Source organism: Rattus norvegicus, chromosome 1, assembly GCF_036323735.1.
Source record: "Rattus norvegicus strain BN/NHsdMcwi chromosome 1, GRCr8, whole genome shotgun sequence".
Lineage (NCBI taxonomy): Eukaryota > Metazoa > Chordata > Mammalia > Rodentia > Muridae > Rattus > Rattus norvegicus.
The window spans coordinates 144,913,628-144,941,394 of NC_086019.1; the positions used below are offsets into that span (position 1 = coordinate 144,913,628).

General features: G+C 47.3%; 2 protein-coding genes across 7 annotated transcripts in view; one reads left to right on the forward strand and one right to left on the reverse strand.

Moving 5' to 3' along the window:
- Fsd2 (fibronectin type III and SPRY domain containing 2) overlaps positions 1–18,126 on the reverse strand; it is a 33,255-nt gene extending 15,129 nt beyond the window's left edge. Inside the window, exons 1-8 of one of the 4 annotated variants that reach the window (XM_063262717.1) lie at positions 15,358–16,947; positions 15,195–15,260; positions 11,911–12,583; positions 11,439–11,534; positions 6,384–6,614; positions 5,309–5,331; positions 3,457–3,578; positions 1,533–1,688 (exon numbers count right to left, since the gene is read on the reverse strand). In XM_063262717.1, coding sequence (XP_063118787.1) covers positions 1,533–1,688; positions 3,457–3,578; positions 5,309–5,331; positions 6,384–6,614; positions 11,439–11,534; positions 11,911–12,537 — 1,255 coding nt within the window. In that variant the 5' untranslated portion in view covers positions 12,538–12,583; positions 15,195–15,260; positions 15,358–16,947. Of the gene's footprint in view, positions 1–1,532; positions 1,689–3,456; positions 3,579–5,308; positions 5,332–6,383; positions 6,615–11,438; positions 11,535–11,910; positions 12,584–15,194; positions 15,261–15,357; positions 16,948–17,971 lie in introns of those variants that run through there. The other 3 variants (XM_006229440.5, XM_039113049.2, NM_001191627.1) reach the window with 3 other exon arrangements.
- A 3,834-nt stretch (positions 18,127–21,960) lies between these two features.
- Whamm (WASP homolog associated with actin, golgi membranes and microtubules) overlaps positions 21,961–27,767 on the forward strand; it is a 28,402-nt gene continuing 22,595 nt past the window's right edge. Inside the window, exons 1-2 of one of the 3 annotated variants that reach the window (XR_005501963.2) lie at positions 21,961–22,621; positions 25,424–25,597. Coding sequence is in view for 1 of the 3 variants with exons in the window: in NM_001130728.1 (NP_001124200.1) it covers positions 22,034–22,621; positions 25,424–25,597 (762 nt within the window). In the remaining 2 variants the exon portion in view is untranslated. Of the gene's footprint in view, positions 22,622–25,423; positions 25,598–27,767 lie in introns of those variants that run through there. The other 2 variants (NM_001130728.1, XM_039105687.2) reach the window with 2 other exon arrangements.

Sequence of the window (27,767 nt, forward strand, 5' to 3'; positions counted from 1 at the left end):
AGCTTTTACCTGCCAACTGCAGAGCTTCCACAGTGAGTAGTGACCTGATAGCCTGGCTCTACCACACTCACTGTGACATAGTTAGATGGCTTGCTCCTCGATGAGCCTCCGCCATCCTCATCAGTCAAATGCAGATTGCCAAGCCCAGAAATTCCACTCTGACCTGACTCACTCTGGAAAGCCCTGATTACTTCAGGTTTGTGGGGCTTGGGGAGTTGTGTCTGCAGTCTGATCTCGCCTTCTTGTTATGGTTTAAGCATGTGCCCCCAATAGCTACCTATGTGTTGGAGGCTGGCCCTTGTCCGTGACCCTAGAAGGTGAAACCTTTAGGAGGTGGGGCCTTGTGGGAGGAAGTTAAATCATTGAGAACGTGACCTTGGAAGGGATATTGGTACTGTACCCCAGCCCCTCCATGTTTCTCTTGAATGCCAAACTGTGCCAATAATACTGTGCCATTAAAGACAGAAACCGGGTTGGGGATTTAGCTCGGCGGTAGAGCGCTTGCCTAGCAAGCACAAGGCCCTGGGTTCGGTCCCCAGTTCCGAAAAAAAAAAAGAAAACAAAAAAAGAAACCCTGTGTCTAAAGACAGAAACCGTAGGCTAAAATCAAGTTTCCTCCTTAATAGTTGAATTGTGGTAGTGGTACACACCTTTAATTCCAGCACCAGGGAGGCAGATACAAGTGGATCTCTATGAGTTTGAGGCCAATCTGGTCTACACGGCGAGTTCCAGGATAGTCAGGGCTACACAAAGAAACCCCATCCTCCAAAAATCAAAAACAACAAGAAAAAGTTTTATTTCTCTCTGATTTTTGTTATCGTAACACAAAGCTGGCTATGACGATTAATCCTAATATTTCAACTTGATAAGATTTAGAATCACTGAAGAGATAGGCCTCTGGGCATGTCTAAGAAGGCATTTCCAAAGAGGCTCCCTTCCAAAGAGGAGGGATGACCCATCTTGAACGTGGGTGCCACCATCCGATGGGCTGAGGTCCCAGACTGAATATAAAAGAGAAAGTGAGTAGACACCAGGCTTCGTCTCTGCTTCCTGACTGTGGATACAGTGCGACCAGCTGCCTCCTGCCCTGGCTACCATGCCCTCCCTGCAGTGGTGGACTGTACCGTCAAACCATGAGCCAAAATAGACCCTCCCTTCCTAAAGTTGCTTCTCAGCTGACATTTGTTCACTGTAACAAGAAAAAATAGGGGTTGGGGATTTGGGGGATTTGGGGATTTAGCTCAGTGGTAGAGCGCTTGCCTAGCAAGCACAAGGCCCTGGGTTTGGTCCCCAGCTCAAAAAAAAAAAGAAAGAAAGAAAAAAGAAAAGAAAAGAAAAGAAAAAATAGCCAACAAGTGGCTAGTAAACACACTGCTCACAGGAGAAGGGCTGATGGTAAAGGATGGCTGGCCCCAGCTCTGGCTAATACAAGCCGTTTCCCCGGGGTGGGGTGGAGTGTGCTACCAGAAAGCCAGGGGCCATTTCCGGCAGCGTTACGGTCAGCAGCAGCTCTGTCGGGCCCTAGACCTTACCTGCTTGGTCCTTGCCAGGTGAGCTGTCCTGCACCGGCCTGTAGGACAGCTGATAGCTCTCCACGGTGTCATCAGAGTATAAACTCCAGCACACACGCACCGAGGAGCCAGTTGCTGAGTTGGGTGCCTGGGGATTTATCACTGGAGCAGAGGGAGCTGAAAAGGGAAAAGAGAGAGGGAACAGCCCTGAGGAGCTGTATGTGCAGGAGTGGGATGGGAGTGGCCACTTCTTGTTTCATTGAATTATTCTGTGTGTATGGGTGTTCCGTCTGTGTTACTGTGCGCACGCCTGGTGCCCATAGAGGATGGATAGGAAGTGTTTATAACTGATATTCAAAACACTGAAGACCTCCAAAACTCAGTGGCGAACAAAGCCGACAAGCCCCTAAATAATGTCACTTTACAGCAAGCAAGGACTGGAACAGGGCTCAGTCTAAAGAAGACACACGAATCTGCCACCAAGAGGATGAGCAGGTGTTCACATCACTCATCATGAGGGAAATGCAGGCCAAAACCATAACCCGAGCGCGTGTGCTGGTGCGTGCCTGTCATCCCAGGACCTGGGAGGCTGAGGCAGAAGGATCACAAGCGTGAGGTGAGCGGGGGCCACAGTGTGAGTTCTGAAGTAGGCTGGGTACAGAGTTAGACCCTATCTCAACAAAACTAAAAACAACACGTGAACAAAACTCGAAAGGCCATAGTGAGCTATCTTCTCCCACCTACCAGAACAGCTGTGCTCAGAAAGCAAAGGATGACAGGTGTTGGGAAGGATCTGGAGAACGGGAGGCCATGTGTACTGTGCAACCATTGTAGAAAACAGCAAGGTGAATCACCAAAAAAACTCATAAGGAACTGCTGGGGCCTGGTGGTGTCACACCCAGGAGGCCAGGGTTTGGTAAGAGCATCTGGGCAGTACAGTGAGAGACCTCAGCTTAAATAACAGAGGGGCTGGGAATGTAGCCCAGAGATACAGTACGTATGAGCGAATGTGAGCTACTGGGCTCAGTCCCCAGCACTGTAAAAGGAGTGAGGGAGAGAAGACACTGGCAAATGGCTCAGTAACTACATTTAGGTATATATCTAAAAGAATTAAATCGGAATTGTAGATATTTTGCAGTTATTTCCAGTAGCCTTATTCACACTGGCCAAGATCAGAGAACTTTTTTATGGATGAAATGCAACTCAATGGAATGCTACTGATCCTTGGAAGAGAAAGACACCTGAGCTGAGACACTGCTCAGTTAGTAAAGCGCTTGCCAAATCAGCCCGAGGACCTGAGTTCAGATCCCCAGGGCCCACATACAAAGCCAGACAGTAGTGTATACCTTTGAAATAGGAGGAACCCTATTCAAAGCTTACTGTCTGGACAGTCTTGACAACCCAGGAGCACCGGGCTCAGTGAGAGACCCTTTTTCAAACCATGAGTGCAGAGCAATTGAGGAAGATGCCACTCTGGCCTCCCATGTGCATGTGAATACATGTGAATGCATGTCAGCCCCAACACAGAGAGAGGGCCGGGAGGGAGAAAAGGTTACCATGGCAGTGACGGATACCATGGATACCATGTTGTTAACTCCAGGTGCTGTGCTTGTCCAGCGCATCTCTGAGACTTATTCACCTTGCAGAACTAGGTCCTACTCATTGGGCAGTCCTCATTTCCCCTCCCCAGTCCTGGCCTGCTGCCATTCTGTTTTCCAATTCTGTGTATTTGACTGCTTCAGGCCCCTCACCGAAGGAGACTCGTGCAGTGTTTATCTTTCTCTGAATGGCTTATTTCACTCACCGTACTGTCCATTCAAGTCCATTCAGATTGTCACAAACCTCTCTCTCTTTCTCTCTCTCTCTCTCCCCCTCCCTCCCACCCTCCCTCCTTCTCTCTCTCTCCTGAGCTGCTGTGAGGAGGATGCACAGGTCAGAGTCAAACCTGGAACGGTATTGATGGAGTCCATCAGCTGTTCCACATCCGAGAAGTCCAGGGTCTGGTCTTCAAACTCAGGCTTTGCAGAGAGTTCCACGTCTGTCTTGGTCTTCAGGAATTTCCCCAGTCTGTTGGTATAGAAAGACACCCGCAGATGGGGAGTTGGATCAGCAGTTAGGAGCACTGGGTGCTCTTCCAGAGGTCTTAGGTTCAATTCCCAGCACCCACATGGCAGCTCATAACCCTCTGTAACTCCAGTTCCAGGCAGTGTGACACCCTTTTCTGGCCTCTGTGGACAGCAGGCACACACCTGGTGCACAGACACACATGTGGGCAAAATACTCATACATGTTTTTTAAAAGCACACATCCACGCAAAGATGGAGGATCTTTCTTCTTGGGGTACACCTGAAGTGCCGGGCCACTAGGGGGAATGGAGAGGCCTCTTTGCTAAACTTGCATTTCTTCACATGCTTCTGGATTCTGGTATCCGATTTGATGGTGGGCCTGGAGGTTACTGTATTAAAATTTTGTTACTTTGACAAATCCCTGAGACAGGCAGCTGAAAGGAAGGGAGCGTCTACTTTAGTAACTTTAGTAGACGCTCGTGGTTTCAGTCCATGATCAGCCGGCTCTATTGTTCTTGGGCCTGTGATAGAAGCATGGTGTGTGTGTGGGGGGGGGCACAAAATGGAGGAAAGTTTCTCATTTGGGAGCAGCTAGGAGAGGGGGGAGAGAGAGAGAGAGAGAGAGAGAGAGAGAGAGAGAGAGTCCAGGGACAAGACAAACCCTCCAAAGGATTCTCGTTTGTAAGATCAGAGCTCTACCCATCCAATCATTTCTCCCGATCCCCAGTTCTGAACAGAGCTGCTTTGAGAACATGAGCCTTTGAGCCTTCAACCCATGAGCCTTTGGGGAACACTTCCTATGCAAAGCATCTGTCATTGCCCAAGCCTTTCCAGGGGGAAGAGGAAGAGTGGAGCCCAAGGACGGAGGAGGAGTTTATCCATCAGCAGGTGGCAGCCCGTGCTTTCTCCACTCCCACATCATCCCACAGCTCCACCACGTGCGTTCCACGTTGTCAAGTGCCGTCCCTCACGGTGCTGCTTCGAAGGCTCTAGATCAGCAGCTCTCAGTCGCCCACGTGCTTGCCACCCACTTCTACATGCAGTGATGACCCACACCTACAAAATTATTTTCATTGCCATTTCATAACTATGATTTTGCTACTGAGCAGTGTCTCGGTTCCTAAGACCATCAGAAATACGTGCTTTCTGATGGTTGCAACCCCCAGGTTGAGAACCACCGCTTTAGACCTATTTGCTTCCCGGCAGTCACAGGACTTCTACCTGGCGAAGGTAGATTTGAGATCCAGTCCCACTTTTCTGCCAAACCATATGCACCTAGGTCCTTACAGTATAAGTCCCCCTAAAGCTTTACAGACCCCGTCTTAAGTTCCCACAGAACCGCCTGTCTGTTAATAGGGAAGGTGGGGCCTTGAACTTGGGATCACTGTGATAGCAGGATTTATGGTCTGCTGCACCATGACCAAGGGCTGAGGAGAGCTGGGGACATGTTCCAGTCCTCAATCTCTCCCGATAAACCTAAGTTCTTGTGTGTGTGAGGCAGACCTGAGCACAGGCTTACTGGATGGGCCTCACCACACGTGTTCCCTTCCAGCTCAGAGATTCTAAGCGTCCACCCTAAAAGGGCCTACTGACCCCATGCTGCCATTCAAAGCCAGCACAGTTTTATTTATAGTGTCACTGAAGCCGAAAAGGGAAGCAATAACCCTGTGAGACGGAGTCTAGAGGCGAAAAGAATAGAGAAAAGCAACTAGGTCAGGACAGAAATATTACCTGTCAGTCATAGCCACTGCATCCTGCAAAGGGAGAGAAAATAGTAGACTGATTTAGGAAATCATTTTTCCCAACAACGTAACAATGGAAACATTTTTAATTGGAAATCAGGGAAAGGGGGAAATCACCCTAACAAAACTACCACACTTGTGCATTTCCTTCCGTTCTCCTGCACCTCCCTCGTCCACACAGGCGTCCACTGACGACACGGTCTGCATAGAAACACTGGTGCTTACTTAACAGTTCCTCTGCTGTAGGACCCTGTGGCTGACTGCGAGTTTTCATCACCATAAGTAATGCGCTGTTTCCTATGTTCTGGATGTGAGATACAGTGGCACCATGGGACCACTGGCTTAAGAGGTTGAGCACTGGTGTTTCTCGTGGCATCTGCCACATTGCTGTCTGCCTTTATTCATGGATCTCTTACCATGATCACAGTGGGAAGGGAGTGTGACTGGGCTTCCAGGAACAGCTATGGGCTTGGACCATGAGGGGAACAAACGGCATCTAGGACGATTCTGAAGAATCCTCCTCAACCCTTTGTGAAACCAACCACATCTGCCCTATGGGATTATGGGACCACTAACTGAGATGGAAATTCCCATAACTCTGCTATACAGGGTTTGGGCCAGATTTGATATGACTTACATATAATTAAGAAATGGATTTGGGTACATCTATAAAGTTATAAAGCAAGATCTATAACTGCCACCCTCGGCATAGGGCAATTTAAAGTAGCTTATTAATCTGTGCCAGCTTTCCCCCAGAGGTCCAAGAGGCAGCTCAACTCCATGATCAAGGGACAGTCAGTGACCAAGGGTCTGAGGGACAAAGCCTGGGACTACCTGGGAACTGGGGGAGGAAAAGAACCAGTGGTGTCCCTGCCTGCCTGGCCACCAACAGTGTGATGTGGATAGTTGGAGGCATAGCCTCCTACCATAACCCACAGATAGATGCTGACCACCACGGTCAACTCAGAGCTCCAGGAGAGAGGGCAGGCTAGCCCACCCGAGGCTAGACCTGGCATCTTAAAATATCATGGTTTCATTGCTTTCTCTCCTGTTTCTTCACGGACCTTTAAGAAGTCAACCTTTTCCTCGTGACACATCTCCTCTATGGTTTCCATCAGCTCTCTGCAGGCATCGAGGTTCTCTCCACAGCTGACCAGCTGTCCATATAGGGCTTCCAGCTTCTCTTTCTTTTTCTCCCCCAGAGCTTGAATTTTTTCTTCATACTTCTGAGCGAGGGTTTCCAAGATCTCGTTGTAATGGCACTCGAAGTTTTGTTCTTGTCTTCCAAAATTCTCCTGCAAGACAGTGGATCTCAACCATCATTATAGTGGGTGGAGTAGGTTGGCCAGAGTCACGGGGGACATGAAACCCTGACCTGTTCATCCCTTCACATTGCTCTGTCTCTCAGCAGAGTGCTGTCATGAATGCTGAGGAGTGAAAACAGAGGAGACTCCTTCTTAGAGCCCCAGGAGTGATCATTAAGTAATGGTCACTAATTAATTAACTAATTAATTCATGCCTAGGACCATGTATGTACCCATACATGCCGGTACCAGCCAGCCACAGCGTCTCTCATGACACGGAACATGCCAATTAAGGTAGGCTGACTGGCCAGCAAGCCCCGGAGATCTTCCTGTCTCTGCCTTACAGGGCTAGGATTACAAGCATGTGTCTCCACACCCAGCTTTTCTATGTGGGCTCTTAGGGGTCAAACTCAAGCCCCCAGACTTCCCCGACTGAGATGTATGCTCGGTCCCCCACCCCACCCCGAATATTCTTACCAGAAAGCGCTCCTGTCTTTCCTGACAGCTGTTGCAATCCTCTCCCTGTTTGAGCTACCTCCCATCACCATGGCAACCACCCTGGGAGCTCATCAATGGTTAATCAGCTTGTTGCTGGATGCTTTGACTTCAAGGCAGAAATGTTGGCCCTGGGAGATGTCCACCTGCCCTTCTGTCCTGAGCTCTCACACCTCACGATATCTGTCCTCTCTAACTGTCACATGAATTATATAAACACCAAGAGAATATCCACTTGGCTCATGCCAGTGAGGAGAGCTATGAGAGCTGAGAGAGAAGGAGGGGTTGTGGGAAATTGCACTGCCTGATAGAGGAGGCGAGGCAGAAAGAAGGTACTCGATCTGGAATGTGTGGTATTTATGTATTTATTTGTTGTTTTCTTGACATAGCATCTTCTTAGGTGACCCTATAAGGCCTGGTACCTGCTATGCAGGCCAGGCTGGCCTGGAATTCACAGCAATCCTCTTGCCTTAGCTTTTTAAGTGCTGGGATTTACAGGCATGCACCATCTGGTTGATACCTATCCTATTTAAACGGGGAGCACAGAGGTTGGGAAAGAGCAGGGGGATCTCCAGCCCCCATTTCTCATACTGGAAGCCTGTGGGGGCTTAGTGGGTTTTGACTGTTGCCACTTTCATCCTATGAAGCCTCTAGGAGTCACGCTGAGAGTCGTTACTAAGCATAAAATCCTCTCAGAATAGAGAGGGTAAAGCAATAGGCAAGTCCCTGGTGAGGGTAACTGGATGTTCCCAGTGTCCTCTCTGGAGATGAAGTGACTTAGGTCCGAGAATTGGATGACAGAATTGAATACAAGGAACTTAAGACTTTTGAGTTTTGCTTTTAGGTATGTCTGTCCACCACATGGGTGCAGTGTCCATAGAGGCCAGAAGGGGGCACTGGATGCCCAGAACTAGAATTACAGGCCATTGTGAATCACTTAGGAATCAAACCCAGGTCCTATGGAAGAAGAGCAGTGCTCTTAACCCTGAGAAATCTCTCCAGTTTGAGCATGGGAGTTTGCCCTGCTGTCTCACTCTTCAAGAGTTCTTTTTTTTTTTTTTCCTTTTCTTTTTTTCGGAGCTGGGAACCGAACCCAGGGCCTTGCGCTTGCTAGGCAAGTGCTCTACCACTGAGCTAAATCCCCAACCCCTCTTTTTTTTTTTTCAAGAGTTCTTTTTTTTTTTTTTTTTTTTCTGCTGTCTCACTCTTATCCCTCTCCTTCCATCTTGTGCTTGGAAATAGAAGGGCTTCCACTGGATTATTGGGGCAGCTCTCTCTCTCCCTCTTTCTCTCTCTCTCTCCCTCTTTTTTTCTCTCTCTCTCTGAGGCGGAGGATGTGTGTGTGTTTCAGTGTTTAACTAAAGCTGGCCAGGACAGAGGATTTGCTCTTGCTCTGTGGAGCTCTAGAGGTCAGTATGACCACTGGGCAACTAAGAACAGCTTTTAGTTCAGTGATCTTGGTCTATGGATGAAGAACGCACATTACATTTGTCCCGTGTCAGGACAGGAATGGAGGGGGCATTAAAGGATGAGAGGTCCCTTTTGAGGCAATGCAGACACAGGGAATAGCGTAGCAACCTTGGACTCCCCTTCTTCTGGGGTCTGCACATCCCCTACTCTGAACAGTGCACCTAACAACCTGTTAGCAACCTAGGACCCCTCCCTATTTGCACAGAATTGCATGCATGCATGCTTTGAACAGTGGAAACACTCTTCTTAGCCACCCCTGATAACACCCCGTTTCCCTTCAAACACATCCCAGATCACAATGCAGGACCATGGGATAGGGGCAGATGTGGCCTAGACTGGATTTGGGTGCAAGCATAATATGTCAAACTGTGTCCTCAAAGCGAACTTTTAGAGAGAAGACAGAACATTTTATTTACCGTCTTATGCTCACACATAATTGGGTATACATAACGATTAAAGTCAGATACATCCTGGGAAGGGACATAGGCAGTGAATGAGGGTTCATGTAACCAAAGCCCATCAGTCAAAGTAGCAAATTTCCCAAATCGTAACCCTTTTTTTCAACCTCATAAAGGAAACCACATACAACAAAGGCAGACCAAACAATAAAGAGAACCCCAAGCGATGATCAGGTCCCTTGAGTACTCTCATTCATGTGTCCTGTTGTCAACATTTTGGCGTTTGGGCTTTTTGGACAGGGTCTCTCTATGTAGCCCTGGCTGTCCTGGAACTCGCTATGTAAACCAGGCTGACCTAGAACTCACAGAGCTCCTCCTGCCTCTGCCTCACAGCTGGTGAGATTAAAGGTGTGCACCACCACGTCCAGCTCTGTTGGAGATCTCAGCAGAGCATTTCGGATCTGCTCTACCGCTCAGCTGTTTGGCAATTTGTGTGGGTTTTCATCTCACTTTTGAGTAAGAGACTGAGAATCTGGACACACTTGGCCCAGGATGCAGCCACCAGTTTTGGAATTCTACGGTCTCGATGGTCTTGTCGGAAAGCTTGCAAAGTGGCTAGGTTAAAAGAGACCATACAGATGCTTCTTTGTATGACCCGCGCACAGCTAGAAGTGTGTCTGTGTTGGAGGAACGATAACCAGACGGAGTGGGGAGCGTGAAACATGAAGACCTGTTTGACAAGTAACTGCTGTCGGGCGTGTGGACAAGAGGGACTCTGCACACGCCACTTTTCGGATGTAAATTGGTCCCCACACCATGGACACTCAGTACACAGTTTCCTAAAAAGCTGAAAATACACTTCCCATCTGGCCCAAGTCAGCCTGCCACGGACATCGAACATCCGTGCTATCCACATTAGCTAAGTTATGGAACTAACCGAGGTGTCCATCACAGAGGGACGGGTAAAGAAATGTCTACATACTCAATGGAACTGTTTGCAGGAAAATGAATGCTGCTAGAGAAAATATAATTAAGGTAGCCTCAGAAGACAAATATACATTCTCTCTCAGTTGTTGCTCCTGAATCTCACATAGATTCATAAAATTATGTATGTACAAAGGTCATGAAACTGTCTAGGGAACAGAGAGTACTAAGAGGAGAAGAACGGGGGAGATAAAAGAGGGAAGTGGATTTGGAGGAGTATGCTCAACACACATTATATACACGTGTGAAAATGTCCTTGCTTTGCATAATACCATATAAAATGGATATAAACAATAAACATTTTCAAAGGGGGAAAACTGTGATATGATGGGTACCACCCCACCACACACAGACAATTAAAAACTCCAGAGAGCAAGGAAACACTATGCCTGCTTATACAGCAGGACATCAGACAGCACCCAGGGGAGTCTCAGAGTGAGCCCCAAAGCAAGCATGGAAACCTGAATTAGGGTATCCAGCGCCTGTGTAAAAGGTCAGGTCAGCAGTGAGCGCATGTAGGTCAGCAGTGCAGCAGTGAGCGTAGGTAGTTTGTATGTAAGTGCAGCTGTGAGCATATGTAGTTCATATGTAGGTCAGCAGTGAGTGAATGTAGTTCCGACAGTGTAGCAGTGAGCTTGTGTGGCTCTAACACTGAGGACTGAGACAGGGGGATCTCCAGGTCTTTCAGGCCAGCTAGACTAGCAAAGCTACAGAACTCCAAATCCAGTCTCAAAAATGGGGTACAGAATGGCTGAGGAAGAAACCCAAACTTGACCTCTGGCCTTCACATGCAAGTGCATGTGCATATGTACTTGCAAACACGGATGCACAGAAACACACATACCCACCCCATCCCACCCCAACTCCCAGGACAGAAGGAAACTGTTCACTTCACCATCTGGATGGTGCCACCATGGTGTCATCACTGTTAGAACAAAACAAAACAGCAACAACGAAAATTAAACCCCATGCAATTGGTACTTTGATTGGAAAGTTTCTGTTTTACTTATTCATGTAATAAACATTTATAAATCTGGGTAGTATGGGCACACACCTTTAACCCCAGCAGGTAGAAGACAGAGGCAGGTGGATCTCCAAATCTGAGGTCAGTCTGGATTACAGAGAGAGTTCGAGAACAGCCAGGGATACACAGAGAAACCTTGTTTCAAGAAATCAAACCAACCAACAAAGTAACCAACCAAACAACAGCAAACACACACACACACACACACACACACACACACACACACACACACACACACACACCAGCCTCTCCCACGTAGAGGACAGAGTAGGGGGATGAAGGCAAGTGACAGTCACCTCTGTAGTTGCCCAGGGGCAGTGAAGTTCAGTGGATAGCTGAGGGGAGGGGCGGGCTCTCACATTCCAAGACATGGCTTCTGTAGCTCACTGGGAGCAGCTGCCTGAAGGAAGCTACTTGTGGAGAGATCACCACACTCGGCCTTACCTCCACAGTGATGAACACTTCTTCCAGGTGGCTAGCGAAATTTTCCATCTCAATAATCTGCTGTTCCAATTTGCACATATTTTTGTGAATTTCATCCTGTGGAGGTGAGCAGAACGAATAAAGTATCAACGATAAGCTTATTCTATCTTTTTTAAATTAAAAAAAAAAAAAACATGTGCACCGATGTTTGCCTGTGTGTGTGTGTGTATCTGTACGCCACGTTGTGTTCTTAGTGACCACAGAGCCTAGGGGAGGACATCGGGGTCCCTGGGACTGCTGTTACAGATGGCTGTGAGTCACCATGCGGATGCTGGGAACTGAACCCAAGACTTCTGCAAAGCAGCCAGTGCTCTTAATGCTGAACCATCTCTCCAGGCTACCATTTCATCCTTGGAGGCATGAAGGACTGAACCTCTGCCCACCTCCCCGAGACACACATGCACTCTCCAGCGGAAGATGTAAGATCTGTTACCTTGGCGTGTTCCAGAGCCTTGTTGATTGGGGTTACTTCGTGTTCCTTGTGTATATCAAAATCCTTCTCAACAGTTCTCACTGGAGTTTTGCAAGTGACACAGAAGACATCAGCAGGCTCTTCCTCATCTTCCTCCTCTGGGATGACGTAGCATTCATATTCCTCGCTGGCGCGGCCATGTGTGTACCTGTAGGCTTCCCGAAGGTCTTGGCATTGGTCAGGAGGGCCTTGAACTCCGTAGCACAGGTCCTCGGCCTCAGCTGCCTCACCACTAAGCCCCCAGTCTCTCTGCTCCCTGCCTGGATCCCTCCTCCTCATCCCGTACGGATACCCCAGAGTCCCCAATCTGTGTTCATCCACAAATTCACCCCCTAACTCATGTTCATCTTCAAGCCCGTATAAATGGACAAGCGCGTCCACTTCCTTCTGGAGATTCTTACTGTCCCCTGCCCCTCTTGGCTCATTGGTCAGTTCAGCCTGGGTTACTTCCCTCCGGGTTCTGCTGCTTTCTCCTGGGAAGAGCTGCAGTCTATCTTCAGAGTCATACAGGTCCATGTGATAAAAGTGGAAGTCTCTGGGGGCTGTTGATCTCCCCAGCCCCGGCTCCTCCCCTGCTTCCTCCTCCATTGACACAGAACAGCCCTTCCTAGTCAGTCAGTGGGTATTCTGAGACCTAGGACACAGAAGAAGTGAACGTCAGTTCCCAAGAAGAGAATTGCAGAGTCTGCGCACGAGATTCCATAGTTCCAGATTTTATCCAAGAAGTCAACGGTCACAGTCTACATCATGGCAAGCAAATTCACTGAATTGTCCCAGCCGTAGCTGACTCACAATTGCTCAACAGAAACACATGGAGACCCTCCCTAGAGACCTAAGGCTGGCTGGCGAGCTGGAGACACTGCTATAGAAAGGTGTATTAGGAGCATCACCCCTACCTAGGGTCACCGCATGACCTCTTTGCCATTCACAGCTCTCACGAACCATGCAAGATCATAAATATTGGTTATTTTAGGTTATCAAGCTGTGGAATAATTTGTTATGAAAGAACAGTTTGAATGAGGCCAGCGTAAAACTAAGCCTCCTCCCCCCTGCTACCATCTGCCCCTCCTTGTTCATAGTCAGGCTCCTTCAAAGGACGGCATTGATAATGCTGATTTCCACACCGTGACACGTGTGCACGGGGCTTTCCATGGGGAATCCAGGCACTGGGTATGAAGAGTTAGCGTTCAGATACAGTCTCAGGTTTGCATTTGGCCTTTCTCAGAGCTGCTTCGCCTGGGAACAAGGCAGCCTCTGAGGTCCTTTCTTCTCAACAGCCCTTCGCTTATCAGAAAAGCAAAAATATATTTCCTGTTCATTCTGAATATTACATTGCACAGTAAGATTTCATTGCTTGGGAATTTAATAAAGCCTCCAGGGGACTGGATGAAAGGATAGCCTGGAGGATTGGCATCAATGCCAAGAGTGAGTGACATTAATGAATGAGAAAGAAAGGATCTTTTTTTCAAGGTAAGTGCTTTCCAGCTCTTTGCTTCTAACAAAATTGCAAGAGGATCTAATCAAGTTGTCAGCTGATATATTATTTGAAATAAATGTTCATGATAGGTCATTATATAATTTCGGCGTACATTTCAGAAGGAGCTGAAAGAATGGAATGTTATAACCACCTCCATTCCCATCTACCTACACAGGTGAGCACGGTCACTCAGTTTGCCTGGACAAACTGAAAAACAAAATACGAACTCACTCATTCCTGTTGCATTCTAGATCCTGTAATTTCCACTCCTGGGTTGAGTTGAGCCTTTTTCTTTTTTTAAATAAACAAAGTCCTGTCCACTTCATCAAATGATGCATTTTGGGGCTGGAGAGATGGCCCAGTCAGTAAAGAAGCTGTCTCACAAGCCCAGGGACTGGAGTTCAGATCATGAACAGTTACATAAGCCAGGTGCAGGTGCATGTGTCTGAACCCAACACAGAGGTGAGGAAGTGACAGAGACAGGCAGACCCCTGGAGTTTATTGATTGGCTAGCCTAACCCAATCAATGAGCTCCGGGCTCAGTAACAGTCTCTGTCTTAAAAAAATACAGGGAGAAGAGAATGATTCATGAAGGAACCTGACATCAATATCTGACCTCACATGTGCATGTGCACACATACACTTACTCATATAAACACACATATACACACATACACACATATATATATACACACATACAAACACATACACACATACACTTACTCATATAAACACACATACACACATATACACACATACACACATATATACATATACACATACAAACATATACACATACAAACATATACACACATACACTTACTCATATAAACACATACACACATATACACATACATACATACATACATTATACACATATACACACATACACACACATATACACACAGTACACACACATACACTTACTCATATAAAGACACACACACACATGCACACACACACAAACATAAGTACACACACTACACCTGCATTTTTGTTTTACTTTTTAAGTTATTTACCAAAAATTATAATGCATACATGCGATTCTGTTTACATTCAACTAAAAATTATGTTGGTATCTTTTTTTTTTTTTTTTTGGTCCTTTTTTTGGGAGCTGGGGACCGAACCCAGGGCCTTGCGCTTCCTAGGCAAGCGCTCTACCACTGAGCCAAATCCCCAACCCCTTATGTTGGTATCTTGATTCAGCAGAAAAGGGAACTTACTGTTTAATGACTTATGATTATAAAAAAATTTAAAAAGGGGGCTGGGGATTTAGCTCAGTGGTAGAGCGCTTACCTAGGAAGCGCAAGGCCCTGGGTTCGGTCCCCAGCTCCGAAAAAAAAGAACCAAAAAAAAAAAAATTTAAAAAGTAGTTGCCTGTCTCTGTCCCTTCCCCACTTCCAAGTCCTGCATGCACACTTTTTGTAGAAAAATACACAGATCATCAACAAATGACATTGCTTATAGGATATGCTTTTACATAACACATTTTTGGAGGATCTCCGGCGCCTGCAGGTTGCCATGTGCATTGTCCATGTGTAAGTCTGTTCTTCCCTTCAGTAGTTTCCAAGGCCCAACTTTCCTCTTTAGCTGTGGAAATTCACGATCCAACCTGGATTAGTTCACTCCTTATTGTGCTGGGTGATTCTCAATAGAACATTTCAGTCTTTCCTAAGAGCCTAGAGTTCTGTTTTCTCAACCCTGCATGTCTGAATGTCTAGCTATTCGGATATTCCCACTACATGAAAATAAAGTCTTACTGTTTTACCTGCTGTAAGCTCTGATTCGGCACCTTGGGGGGGCGAGGGGAAGAATGAAGAAGAGGGTCGATAGTCTGGAAGTGAAACCCAAGAGGATGAGCACACAGCTTCCCCGGGGCTGTGTCTCAGCAAACAAATCTGGCTTCAGCCGTATCCCACCTTCATCCCTACCTGGGCCCCGGCTGCTGCCTCAGCTTCCAGCATGAGGCAAGCCCCAAGGTCATCCAGAGGTTCGGAAGTTCTGGCACTCCTGGCTTTGGGCAACATGGAATGATCAGGAAGTCTGCATTCTCAGTCACCGTCTGGGGGAAACCTGGGGTTCCTCACCAGCCCTGCTGTTGATCTCTCTGTGTGTCGGGCTATAGCCGTCCACTCATTCGTCTGCGCATTGACTGTTCCTGGGGATGGCAAAGTGCAGACTCCAGAGAACAGGACACCACCGGGTGTTAGCCACAGGGAGTGAGACATGGGTCCTGACCTTGTGGATATCCCCAGACAATCAAATAAGGATGATCACCCCGTCTGGGACTGGAACATGACTTCTCAGCCATGCTACCTTCTCTCTTTCCTCTTCCTTTATACCCAGCCCAGCCTCTGGTCCCATAGACTAAAATCACAGTTTCTCCCTGAGGTTCCAATATCGCATCTGATCTGCAGGCAGAAACATTCCTTGAAGCTGTCCTTTCTTCAGTCTTCTGGCTGTGGGCCCCATGGCTCTGCCTGATACAGACACTCAGAAGCCTAGTCAGCCATCTTGGATTCTGAAGGCTCTCACTGGTCAGGCTCAGCTCTTTTGGATCCCTGGCTTTTCACTCTCAAAGTGATGACACACACCCCTTTGCTAGTGGACTTCTGTGCTGTATTGACCTCAGTGTCTCTAGTTAAATCTCCCCCAGGTTCTTCCTGGTACCAGTTTGCCGCCTTTCCTCTCTGCTGCTCTCAGCCACCTGCATCTCCTACCCAGCCAGTACCTGCCGCATCCTTCATGAAGACCAGCTATTCTACCCCTTCATTAATAAAGTGACATTTGCCCTCTCCTGCCCCCAAACCACAGATGAGCTTATTGGTATCACCCAGTGTTGAGAGTGGCAAGACATGGCCTAAGGAGATCACATCCCCACACAAGACCAACCCAGTGGCCTATAGAGAGATGTGGTGTTCTAGGGTTGGAAGGGCCCTGAAGTCAATTTCTAGATTTTAATATGTTAAAACTGAGGTTTTGGTGGGGCAACAAGAAGCTTCTTTATGAACAATTTGTCAAGGATTTGTCTGTGTGGCAGCTAGTCACCAGTCCAGTGAGAGCTGAGATCTAACCTTAGGCTTCCTATGCATAGAGGATAGGCACTCTAAAAATAAAACTCCCCTGTGTGTGTGTGTGTGTGTGTGTGTGTGTGTGTGTGTGTGTGAGAGAGAGAGAGAGAGAGAGAGAGAGGAGAGAAAGAGAGGAGAGAGAGAAAGACAGAGACAGAGGCAGAGACAGAGGCAGAGACAGAGACAGAGACAGAGGCAGAGACAGAGACAGAGGCAGAGACAGAGGCAGCGACAGAGGCAGAGACAGAGACAGAGGCAGAGGCAGAGGCAGAGACAGAGACAGAGACAGAGACAGACTGAGAGAAGCTTTAGCTCAAAGTACCCACCTGAGCCCTGGGGAAGATACCAGCAAGAAGACTGACAATCCTTTAACGCATGCTAATTAGAGCACAGCCTTCCCTGCCAGCATCTGCTCTCCTATGTGATGGCCAACTGGTTTGCATGCTGAGCAGCAAAGCCAGGCTCCTGTAGCACAGGCCCCAGCGCACAGGCCCCAGCGCACAGTCCCCCTCAGCTCCCACACACTTTACCTTTCCTTCAGCTTCTTAATGGGGTCAGGATGGGGGGGGGGGGACGACACACTGATGACAAACTGCCATTTTATAAAGTCTGAAGCGAAGGTTTAGGGGAGTAATGAGCCACAGTCCACACTGCAAACGTTCGCAGACACCTCCTCTCTCTGCCCTGACAGCACAGCACGGGGGCTGGAGCGCTGGCTCAGCTGTTACCCCTGCTTAATGCTCTTGCTGTGAGGATCCGGTTTGCTTCCTAGCATACGCACAACTGCCCGTAATTCCAGCTTGAGCAGGCTCGGACACCTTTGGACTCCATGCAGACCTGTCTGTACTCATGTATATATATATCTTCATGCACGTACAACCAACCGTATACACAGAATTGAAAATAAATAAAAAAGAAGGTATTTGCCTAAGTCCTATGTGTAAGATGTGTCTTTATGATTTAATTGGAAAAGTCTTTTTTGTTTTTCCTTCTAGGGACTCTTGCTCTATGGTTCTGACCAGTTTCCCAGGCATGGCGCACACCCCAAGGTTTTCTTTAAGAGCAGGCTGCCTGTAGCACACATGGAAATCAGCAAGAAACATCGATTTTCAGTGTTTGAATTGAAGCATAGAAATCAAGAGTTTTTAGAAAGCGTTGGCAGATTAGAATTTAAAAGTATTTGTAACACAATACCATAACCAGATAATAGCTGTGGCTAGAGCTTCAAACCATTCTAGCAAATGGGCCGTGTGCTAAAAACACCCAAAGACACAGGTCAAGAACTGTCAACCTCTGCCAGTTTTAGGGGACTTTTCATGCCTGGTACCATCTTCAGGAGAGATGAATTCTTGCAAGTTCAAGCAGGCATGGAAAACATCGACCCAATCGAGTGTAATTTACATTTGTAGTGTTCAATGATATCAGGGAGATAACACAGTTTGCTTTACCATACTATAACTATCCCCAAACTTGCCTGCTCATTTAAAGGTCCATAAATGTGTCCTTTAACTCCACGGTCCTAGGTTTCTGCTGGAAAAATTGGATTTCTGTCTGGTCAGCTCCCCTTCCCGGTGACCTCTGCGTGCTCTGCAAGCTAAGCTCTGGCTAGTCCAGCCTAGGAAGTGGGGTGCCAAAGCTGGATGGTAATATGAGCTAGCATCCACCACAAATAGCAACAGGCCTGCCCCTGAGTGACAGTCCAAATATAGACCCATCACAGCGGCCTTGCCATTTTTTACCACTCAGGCGTCACCAGGGGAGGTCACATGCTGTGCTCTGAAGTCCATTTACTGTCGGGGCTGAGATCTAAGACTCAGATGGCTGGACGCATGTAAAGGGCCAGAGCAGTCATGGCCAGGGCTGAATGGGGATGCTGACAGTCCTGGGCCATGTGACTTCCACCTCAGAGTGTTTTGAGCAAACAGCTCAGGAGGCAATGCAGAGGCAACATGTTTGCTCTCCCATCATCCTTTGCAGTATGGGAACTGTTCCCTCTCACTGAATGAATATCCAGCAGAACCTGTGATTTCTGTTCCTTCTCAGGCGACACAGTTTTAGGACTCTCGAAGTCGGCAATTGGACATCCAGTTCTGTAGATTTACTCACTGTTCCTCTTCTGTAGTGTGATCCTCTTTAGCAGGATGCTTGTCTTCGGAGAAGGAGCAAGGTAGGGCTTCCCTCTACACACTCCTCCAAGAGCAGTGGGCTGGCTGTAAGAGTGGTGGTGACTAGCTGGCTGCTGGAGTGGCTGTCACAACAGGTGGTGACACTGGGCTGTGCGGCCTGTATCATTCTCAGATCTGAGTCTCTCATGTCTAGAGAAACCCATTTTGAAGGCCCTCTCCTGAAGTTCCCCCAACCAGGCAGACAGACCTTTTCCCCCCAAAGTCTGTCTTATTCCTCCCCAAACTTGTCTGCCGTCCCATTGTGACCTCGTAAATGAATTCTTTTCCTTTGTGTAGGGAGCTTTTTTGGAAGGGGAACTAGGATCCTCCTTGATATCTCTCTCTTCTGTAGGTCTCATCTTTGCTCCTGGCAAACTCTAAGATACAAGCGACCCCAAGGAGTCTTCCTACCTGCACAAAACAGCCTGTCCTCCCATCTTGAGCTATCACCCCAACAGCAGCAGACATAGCTTGCTCTCTTAAGGGTCCTTTTGAAGACCCATCACTGGGCATGGGGTAGTGGGGGCACAGGATAGAGGAGCCATGGGCTGAAAGGGAGCATTGGGTGAAGGGGCCAAGAGGTAGAAGGGGCAGAAGGTGGAGGAGGCATGGCCTACTCTCTCCAACCTGACAACTTCCTCCAGAGCAACCGTCCTACTAGCCTCTGTCCCAGATAGGAACCTTTTTATTTGAGAGGTCCAAGAAGTGTGAATCAGGTTCTAAACAGTTCCCTTTGAGTGATATTAGGTGATGAGAAAGGACAGGATGAAGGCAAAAGGATTCTTGTGACATGAAAGATGGTGTACAGCTGTATCTAGGTCCAAATCTGTCCTATGCATAAGCGTGTCATTGGTAGCCAGAGGGCAAAATGCTAAGTGAAGCTCATAGTGTTCAAAGCAGCCATAGAAGTTTACTGAGCTGTGTACCGTTTAGGACTCGGGAAGAAATGATTTTCTTTGAAAGTCTGTGTGCGGTTATTTGAGCTGGGGATTTTGTTTTTATTGTTTGGCCTGTTTTAAAATCCATCATTTCAGTAAATATCCAAAAAATATTAGAAAGAAAGTGAAAAGAAATTATCCGGGCTTGCTGGTTCATGTCCCTGGTAATCTGTGCACTAGGGAGACAAAGGCAGGAGTGCTAGAGTTCAAGGCCAGCCAGGGCTATATAAAGAGTCTGTACCAAATAAAACAAAAAACAAAGTTTAAAAAACACATAAAGAAGGCTGTACAAGGTGGTCACCACTTTGTAGTGTTGTGTGACTTTGTGGTTTTTGGTGTGGGGCAGAGAAGGGGGGTGGAGGATGGGGAGGGTTGGGTAAGGGTTGACCCAAGGCCTGAAGTATTCCTTATACCACTGAGTTACCTTCAGAAACGGAAAATTAATGTTTTTATCAATTTGTATTTCATTAGGTAATTATGATGTAGTCGACTCAATATTTGCAAATATTAAAAAAAAATGATGTAGAGGCCTATGGTTTGTGGAACCGGGGTCCATGCTAAAGCGTGTCTTTATCATCAAGTCGGCCTCAGGACTACATTTCTTTAACGTGGATATGCCCGTGATATATTTATAAGTGGAAAAATATAAAATATCATTCCATCTTACATGAATAAGTCTTCCTACACACAGATGCACACGTGTGTGCACACACCCACACCCACACACGCTGTATCAACATCAAGGTTCTTTAGATGGTCTTACAGGGCGCTTCCATAATGGAGAGATTTACTTTGAAGATTTGGCTCGTAAGGTTAAGGGGAGCGTCTGTGGTTAGCAAACCGAAGGCCCAGGGCGGCGGACGGTGTGGTGAAGGACAACAGATTAAGTACGAGGAGGACAAAGATTTCAGTTTTAATCTAAAGGAAGGAGAAAACTTGGCATCCCAGCACAAAGGCTCAAAGAGAACCAGAATGGAGGAAGACCTCCCCAGGACTAAATTGCATTTTAAAAGGAGATTTGCATATTCAGGCCCTCCTGACCAAGGCGTGGCTCAGTTTACCCTTATCTCAAGGTCCTTCCCAGTAGGTTTGTTATCACCAGGAATAATTACTTGCTCTCCAGGGTACAGCTTCTTTATCATAGATAATCTTATCATAGATAATCGCCTCTTCTGGGGGCACCTGTGACCTATTCTTCAAGGTTCACTGTGGCTTTTAGCATAACGGGTTTTATGGATCTGTCTGTGGTCAGAATCTAAGATGACTGTAGGTTTAGGACAGACATCTTTAAGGGATCTTGTAAGTTCACATGAGGAAATGCTTGTTAGCGAAAACACTTTTTAAAAAAAGGTTTATTTATTTCATGTGAGCACACTGCTGCTACCTTCAGACTCACCAGAAGAGGGAATGGAATCCCATTACAGATGGTTGTGAGCCACCATGTGGATGCTGGGATTTGAACTCCGGACCTTTGGAAGGGCAGTCAGTGCTTAACCACTGAGCCATCTCTCCAGCCCTCACAAACACTTTCCATAGGTTTGTTATAATACCCCAGCCCCAGGTTTTCAGTAGTGAGGAGATCTTGCTTAGCCTTAGTGTAAATGTATTGCAGATGAGTTCCCCCTCTAGGTCTCAAATTCTTGCTGTCAAGATGAAACTGGGGTAGATTGTATTAAGTATGTTGAGCTGCCAGCCAGGATGATTGGAAAGCAGAAATATTTAGCCATTTCTCCCCCACCCATCTCTTCAATATACCAACAACACAGCACTCATTAAGCTTACTATATTGGCAAAAATAAATGTGTCTGCGACTCAGTTCTTGACACCCTGAAACCTTAATAAGTAAATATTGAGTTCAAATAAAAGTTTGATCCTAATAGTATGTTTCAGGAGCCGCATACTTAATAGGATCCTTCTGAGGGAAGTTCTTATTTTAATGTTGAGAACTAAGATAGGGACTGGAGAGACGGCTCAGCAGCTAAGAATTACTACTTTTAGAGAGTACATTAGGCTGTTAACAGCCCCATAACATACCCAGTTCTAGGGGATATGACGCCCTCTTCTGGCACCTATACTAAGGTTCAATGTCGTCCTGCCCATATATACATGGGCTTAAAAATAAAAATCTTTGCTGAGCATGGTGGTTGTATGCCTTTAATTCCAGCACTCAGAAGACAGACCATAGTGATCTCTGCGAATTCAAAGTTAGCCTGGTACACTTAGTGAGTTCAAGGTTAGCCAGTGTTGTAAAAGGGAAACCTTGCCCTGCCTCCCCGAAAAGACTTTTCATTGGCTCTAGCTTAGCCAACCCGGGACAGTCTTTTGCATAAAGCCAATCAGAATGAGGGGGCGGGAGCTTCTGCACCTCTGACTGACAGTAGCTGTTCCCGGAAAATGTCGTGGCCTGGCACAGTCTAAGGGTGTGCGGCGGCCATGGACAGCGAGCAGCCCGACAGCCTGGAGGGCTGGGTGCCGCTGCGCGAGGACCTCTTCCCGGAGCCCGAGCGCCATCAGCTGCGTTTCCTGGTGGCCTGGAACGCCGCCGAGGGCCAGTTCGCCGTCACCTGTCACGACCGCACGGCGCAGCGGCGCCGGCGCGGGCGACAGGAGGCCGGCGACGGGGGCTGCAGCTGGGCCGGGGCGCTGTCGGCGGCCGGGTTCCGCGGCGCGCACCGGCAGCTGGCGGCGCTGTGGCCGGCCCTGGAGCGCTGCTTTCCGCCGCTGCCGCCGGAGCTGGACGCGGCGAGCGGCGCGGGCTGGGGCCTGGGGCGCGGGCTGTGGGCGCTCGTGTGGGCGCTCGTGTGGCCGGCGCCTGCGAACCCTGGCGACGCGGCGCTGCAGGACCTGTGCCGACAGCTGGAGCACTACCTGGGCCTGGCGGCCGACGGCTGCGGCGGCGCCACCGTGCGCGACGTGCTCTTCCCGGCCCCGGGTGACTCGGCAGACTGCGAGGGCCTGAGCGAGTTCCGCGAGAGGATGCTGCGCGCGCGCCTGGACCAGACGGTCGCGCGACTGCGCCAGGTAAGTGGCGCTGGGCCGGGGAGCCGAGGGCGGGCCTGCGGAGCACTCGTGGCGCACACCCTGCATCGCTGGTGCACCTGCGCCTCAGGTGGGAGAGAGTGGGGACCTTGAAGTTGAAACAGTAGTGTGTGTGTGTGTGTGTGTGTGTGTGTGTGTATAGTCAGAGTGAGTTTCTGCGCGGCCTGGTGGGAGAGAGTGGGGACCTTGAAGTTGAAACAGTAGTGTGTGTGTGTGTGTGTGTGTGTGTGTGTGTGTGTTTTGCTAGGATAGTCAGAGTGAGTTTCTGCGCAGCCTGGCTCTTGTTTTTGTGTGTGTGTGTGTGTGTGTGTGTGTGTGTGTGTGTTTTGCTAGGATAGTCAGAGTGAGTTTCTGCGCAGCCTGGCTCTTGTTTTTTGGAAACAGTGTCTCAATCTGTGGTTCAGGCTGGCTTTGAACTCAGGACAGTCCTCTGCCTTAGCCTCTCCAGTCCCGGGATTAGGTAAAAGTTTACTTGCAGTTCTGAGCCAGGCTCCGCCCTTCACCTTTTCCCTCGTTCTGAGCAGAGCAGGATGTTGTAATGGGAAAGGCCAGAAGTATTGAAAGTAAAACTGAAAACAAGGCATCCCTGTAGGAAAAAAAAAAAAAAAAAACACAAGCTAACCGGAAATAACTGGAGAAGAAGAGGAATGGCTAAACATGTCACAGAGGATGGATGACATTTAAAAGATAACTTTATGGGGTTGGGGATTTAGCTCAGCGGTAGAGCGCTTGCCTAGCGAGCGCAAGGCCCTGGGTTCGGTCCCCAGCTCCGAAAAAAAGAAAAAAAAAAAAAGATAGCTTTATTATTTTCTTCAAGCAAATGGAAAGCCCTCGGGAAGTGAGGCTTTATTCATCAGCTTTTAATGGCAACAACAGGAAGGCTCTTTTGGACCAGAAGGAGATAGTTTGAGACACACACATTTATTACTTGTGTGGTAAACGTCACAAACCCTAAAGAGAGGGGGCTTTTCAATTTCACTGAAAGATTTAGGGAGAATGTATCTTTTACCCAGCAACAATTTCCTGAAGAGGCCCAAGTCTCAGAGCTTCATTCCCGGCTCTGACACTCTCTGGATGTTGAGCCACCATTCTAGTTTGTTTACTGTAGCTGTGATACACACCCTGACCCACAGCCACTCTGGGCAGAAAAGGCTTATTTGGCTTACAGGTTACATCCCATTATCTGTGGAGCACAGGTAATGGATGGAGGCTGGCTACTGGCTTGTGTAGCTACCTTTCTTAGCCTGGGACCACCTGCTCCCTGGTACCCAACTACCCGTTTGCAAGACCCTCTTCTATCATTTTAGCACCCAAGAAAAGACTGATCTAATGGAGGCAGTTGCTCTTGTGCTTCCCCTTCCCAGGTGTTACGTAGACATTAAGTTAACTGTGAGCCTTTAGAAAGCAGTGGCTTTGCTGTGTTTCTTTGAGGAAGGGGAGGTGTAAGAAGAATTCAGCCATAAAGCAAAATCTTGATTGTTGTATACTATCTTAAGCTAAATCTAGAGTGAGTCTTTTAAAACTAAAATGGCTTTATAGAAGGATTCTGTTTGTGGGATCTTTGTTTTGAGACCTGGTCTCAGAGCCCAGGCTGTCCTGGAATTTACCATGTAGCTCAGGATGCCCTTGTGCTATGGTGACGCTCCTGCTTCCGCCTCTGAACTGCCTGGCATTATAGGCTGTTGTCGGCAGACCTTGTCCTTTGGGATCACTTTGCTGTATATAACTCACACACCCACTTCTCATGCATGTCGATTTCACTTTACAACAATGAGGAAACTAGGGAGAGTTTTCATTCAGCCCAGCCAACATCTGGTCCTTAACCTGATCATTTATATCAGACTTGGCTACTAGAGGTTGGACCTTGAGTCTCTCGTGCCTGTGAGGCAAGCACTGTAGCAATGAGTCATCTCCCTCCCTTCTTTGTTTTCAGGCAGCTTCTGACCAAGTTGCCCAGGCTGCCCTTGACCTCTGTAGCCCAGGCGGGCATAGTCTCACCCCTTCACTCCTTTTTGCTCCTGCCTCACAGGTCTTGTTCTGTTCTCCTGATGTGCCCACTATGCTTTTTTTCCAGAAGCCTTCTGTCCTGGGATTGACCCAGTTTCAGCTCCTGGAGTAGTTGTAGTGAAGGCCTGAGCCACTTCCTGCCTTATCTTCCCAGAGTAACTGAATTACAGGTCCCTTCCTCTAATTCTTAACATCTGGGTACGGAAAGTTACATTCTCCTCAAGTTCAAGTTCATTCCCTGCTGTTACATTCTATCTAGTCTAGCTTATACTATTGAGCTGTTCATGTGTGGAATCCATCTGTCCATCTGGGACTTACAAACAGAGGAGTAGAAAACTAAGGCTATTGTATCCACGGAAGTGTAGAAGTCTTTGTTTGTTTTCTTTGAGGAGGACCTTGGCTTTGTAGCTCAGGCTGACCTGGAACTATTTAGCCCAGGCTAGCCTAAGACTCACAGTAAAACTCTTGCATTAGCCTCCCAAGTGTTGGGATTATAGGCTTGAGCCATCATGATAATTATGATATTATTATAATTATTATCCTCTATTAAATAGTCATAAAAATAGTGCTGAATGACTGTGAGAATAGTAGTCCTCAGACCTGCCATTTTATTTAACTACTTTTGTGTTATTGGGCCTTTGGTTGGAGAACGTTTTCATGTTCATGCAGTTTAAAATTGCTGTTTTAAAATTAAGAATATTGGGTGTCTTTTATTTATTTTTGGTATGATGTTGTAAACATCCAGATTCAAAACTCTATTTACATTTTACCCTCTAGCTTCTTCAAGATCACAGAAAAGCCAACACCATGGTAACATTAATGAAAGTTTATCAAGAGGAAGATGAAGTCTATCAAGAACTAGTTACCATGGCAACCACATTCTTCCAGTATTTACTACAGCCATTTAGAGACATGCGAGAAGTTGCAACCTCATGTAAGCTTGGTATTTTGGTATGTTTCCTGGTATTTTATCTTACTACCTTCTCTGTATTATTATTTTAGTCTCATATAAGGTTTAGTTCATTTTCACTTTGAGTTTATCTTTAAATTTAGATGTAAGATTTTATATATATATATTTTATATACGGTTTGCTGAGCATGTGCAAGCCTTCTCCTCGAAGGAGAGAACGTGGACTGCGAGTGAAGTACCCTTCGCCCATTTTCTTGGCGCCCTAGAACACTGCAGGTTTGGAAGCATTAGCGTTGTTCCCCATGACAGACTGTGATGTGTGTTTCCTTTAGCTTATTTCCCACCTGTAAGCACACAGGTAGATTGCTTAGAAATTTAAACTTTAGTGAGTGCTGTTCTGATGACCTTTAATACAGTTCCTCATGCTGTGGTGACTTCCAATCATAAAATTATTTTTGTTGCTATGTTATGAATCATAAATATCTGTGGTTTCTGATGATCTTAGGTAACCCCTGTGAAAGGGTCGTTTTACCCCCAAAGGGTTCACAACTAACAAGTTGAGAACCACTGCATTAGGGTGACCCTATTTAGAAAAGGCATCTCAATCTTGCCTCGTGTGCAAACAGCTAGAGTCAGGAGACAGCAGGGAGATGCTTTGCTCCTCCGGCACTGGCTGTCTCTCCACAGGCACTTCCATGGCCACAGCAGGATGCTGTGCCATACTGCTTCTATAGCCCCCATGGGACTGTTCTTATCACTGTTGTTTAGAGTCCTTATGTGTGCAGTGTGTGTGTGTGTGTGTGTGTGTGTGTGTGTGTGTACACATGCATGCATAGCACACATGGTAGAGGTTAGAGGACCACTTGTGGAAAATAGATTTTCTCCTTCCACCTTGTGGGCTCTGGGGATTGAACTCAGGTCATCAGGTGTGGCTGTCAGTGTTTCCACCCACTGAACCGTCTCACCAGCCTACAATATTAGAATACTTGTTACCCTCCAAAGAAACCTCATACCCGCTACCAGTCATTTCCCATCTTCTCCAACCTTATGTAATGCCTAATCTACTTTGCCTCTGTACTTGGCTACTGTGGAAATTTTACTATGCTTAGCTTTTTATCTTTGTATATGGTGTGTGTATGTGATGTTTGTGTGTGACTGTGGGCTCTCGTGAGCTGCTGGGAATCCTCCTGTCTCCATTGCCCATTTTGGCATAATTGACTTTGCAATTTGGCTTGGATTATGATATACGTGTGTTACTGTATCTGGTTTTAGATGGATTCTGGACTCTAGGTGGGTTCTAGAATCTGAACTCAGGCAAGGCAACGACTTTCCTCTCTGAGCCATCTCCCCAGCCCATAGAAATCTCACACAAGGGGAACTATATGGTGTGTAGTTGTGACTGCTTCCTCACTTAGCCGACAGACAGACTACCCTCATCGGGAGGACAGACTGCTTTTGTTTACCCGTTCCCCCTTGGTGGACTCTTGGCTGGTTTACGTATTATGAACATTGCTGCCTCAATGTGTGTGTATACCTTTCTTTTACCATACCTGTGGCTACCTTTCTTTTTCTTTTTGGAGTCAGGATCTCAGCTTGCTCTCTATGTATGTAGCACAGGATGACCTTGAACTCAGCAACCTTCCCGCCTTAAGTTCCTGGGAATGTGATTACAGCCACAGGACTTACTTTCATTTCTCTGTGTATAACCTAGGAAGTGGACCTGCTGGGTCACATGATAATACTTAGCTTTTTTTTTTTTTTTGGTTCTTTTTTTCGGAGCTGGGGACCGAACCCAGGGCCTTGCGCTTCCTAGGTAAGCGCTCTACCACTGAGCTAAATCCCCAGCCCAGCTTTTTTTTTTTTTTAAAAAAAAAAAAAGCTCCTTTTGAAGACCACCAGACGGTTGCCCAAATCAAGTGCCCTGTTTTAGTGCATATAAGTGTGGGCTCACAGTTGAATCATCAACCACAACTCTTGGTATGTTTTGTTGTTTTTGATATCAGATATTGCCATACAGCCCACAGTAGTCTTGATTCTTGGCAATTCTCCTGCCTCAGCCTTCCAAACAGTGAGATTACCATGTGTCACCATGCCTGCCTTCAACACTTGTTATATCTGTCTTTTTATTCTAGGGTGGGAAGTGGTATCTTGTAGTTTTGACTTGCACTTGGGTAACATGGACCCAGCTGTGCCACGTTCCTGCCTTTGTGG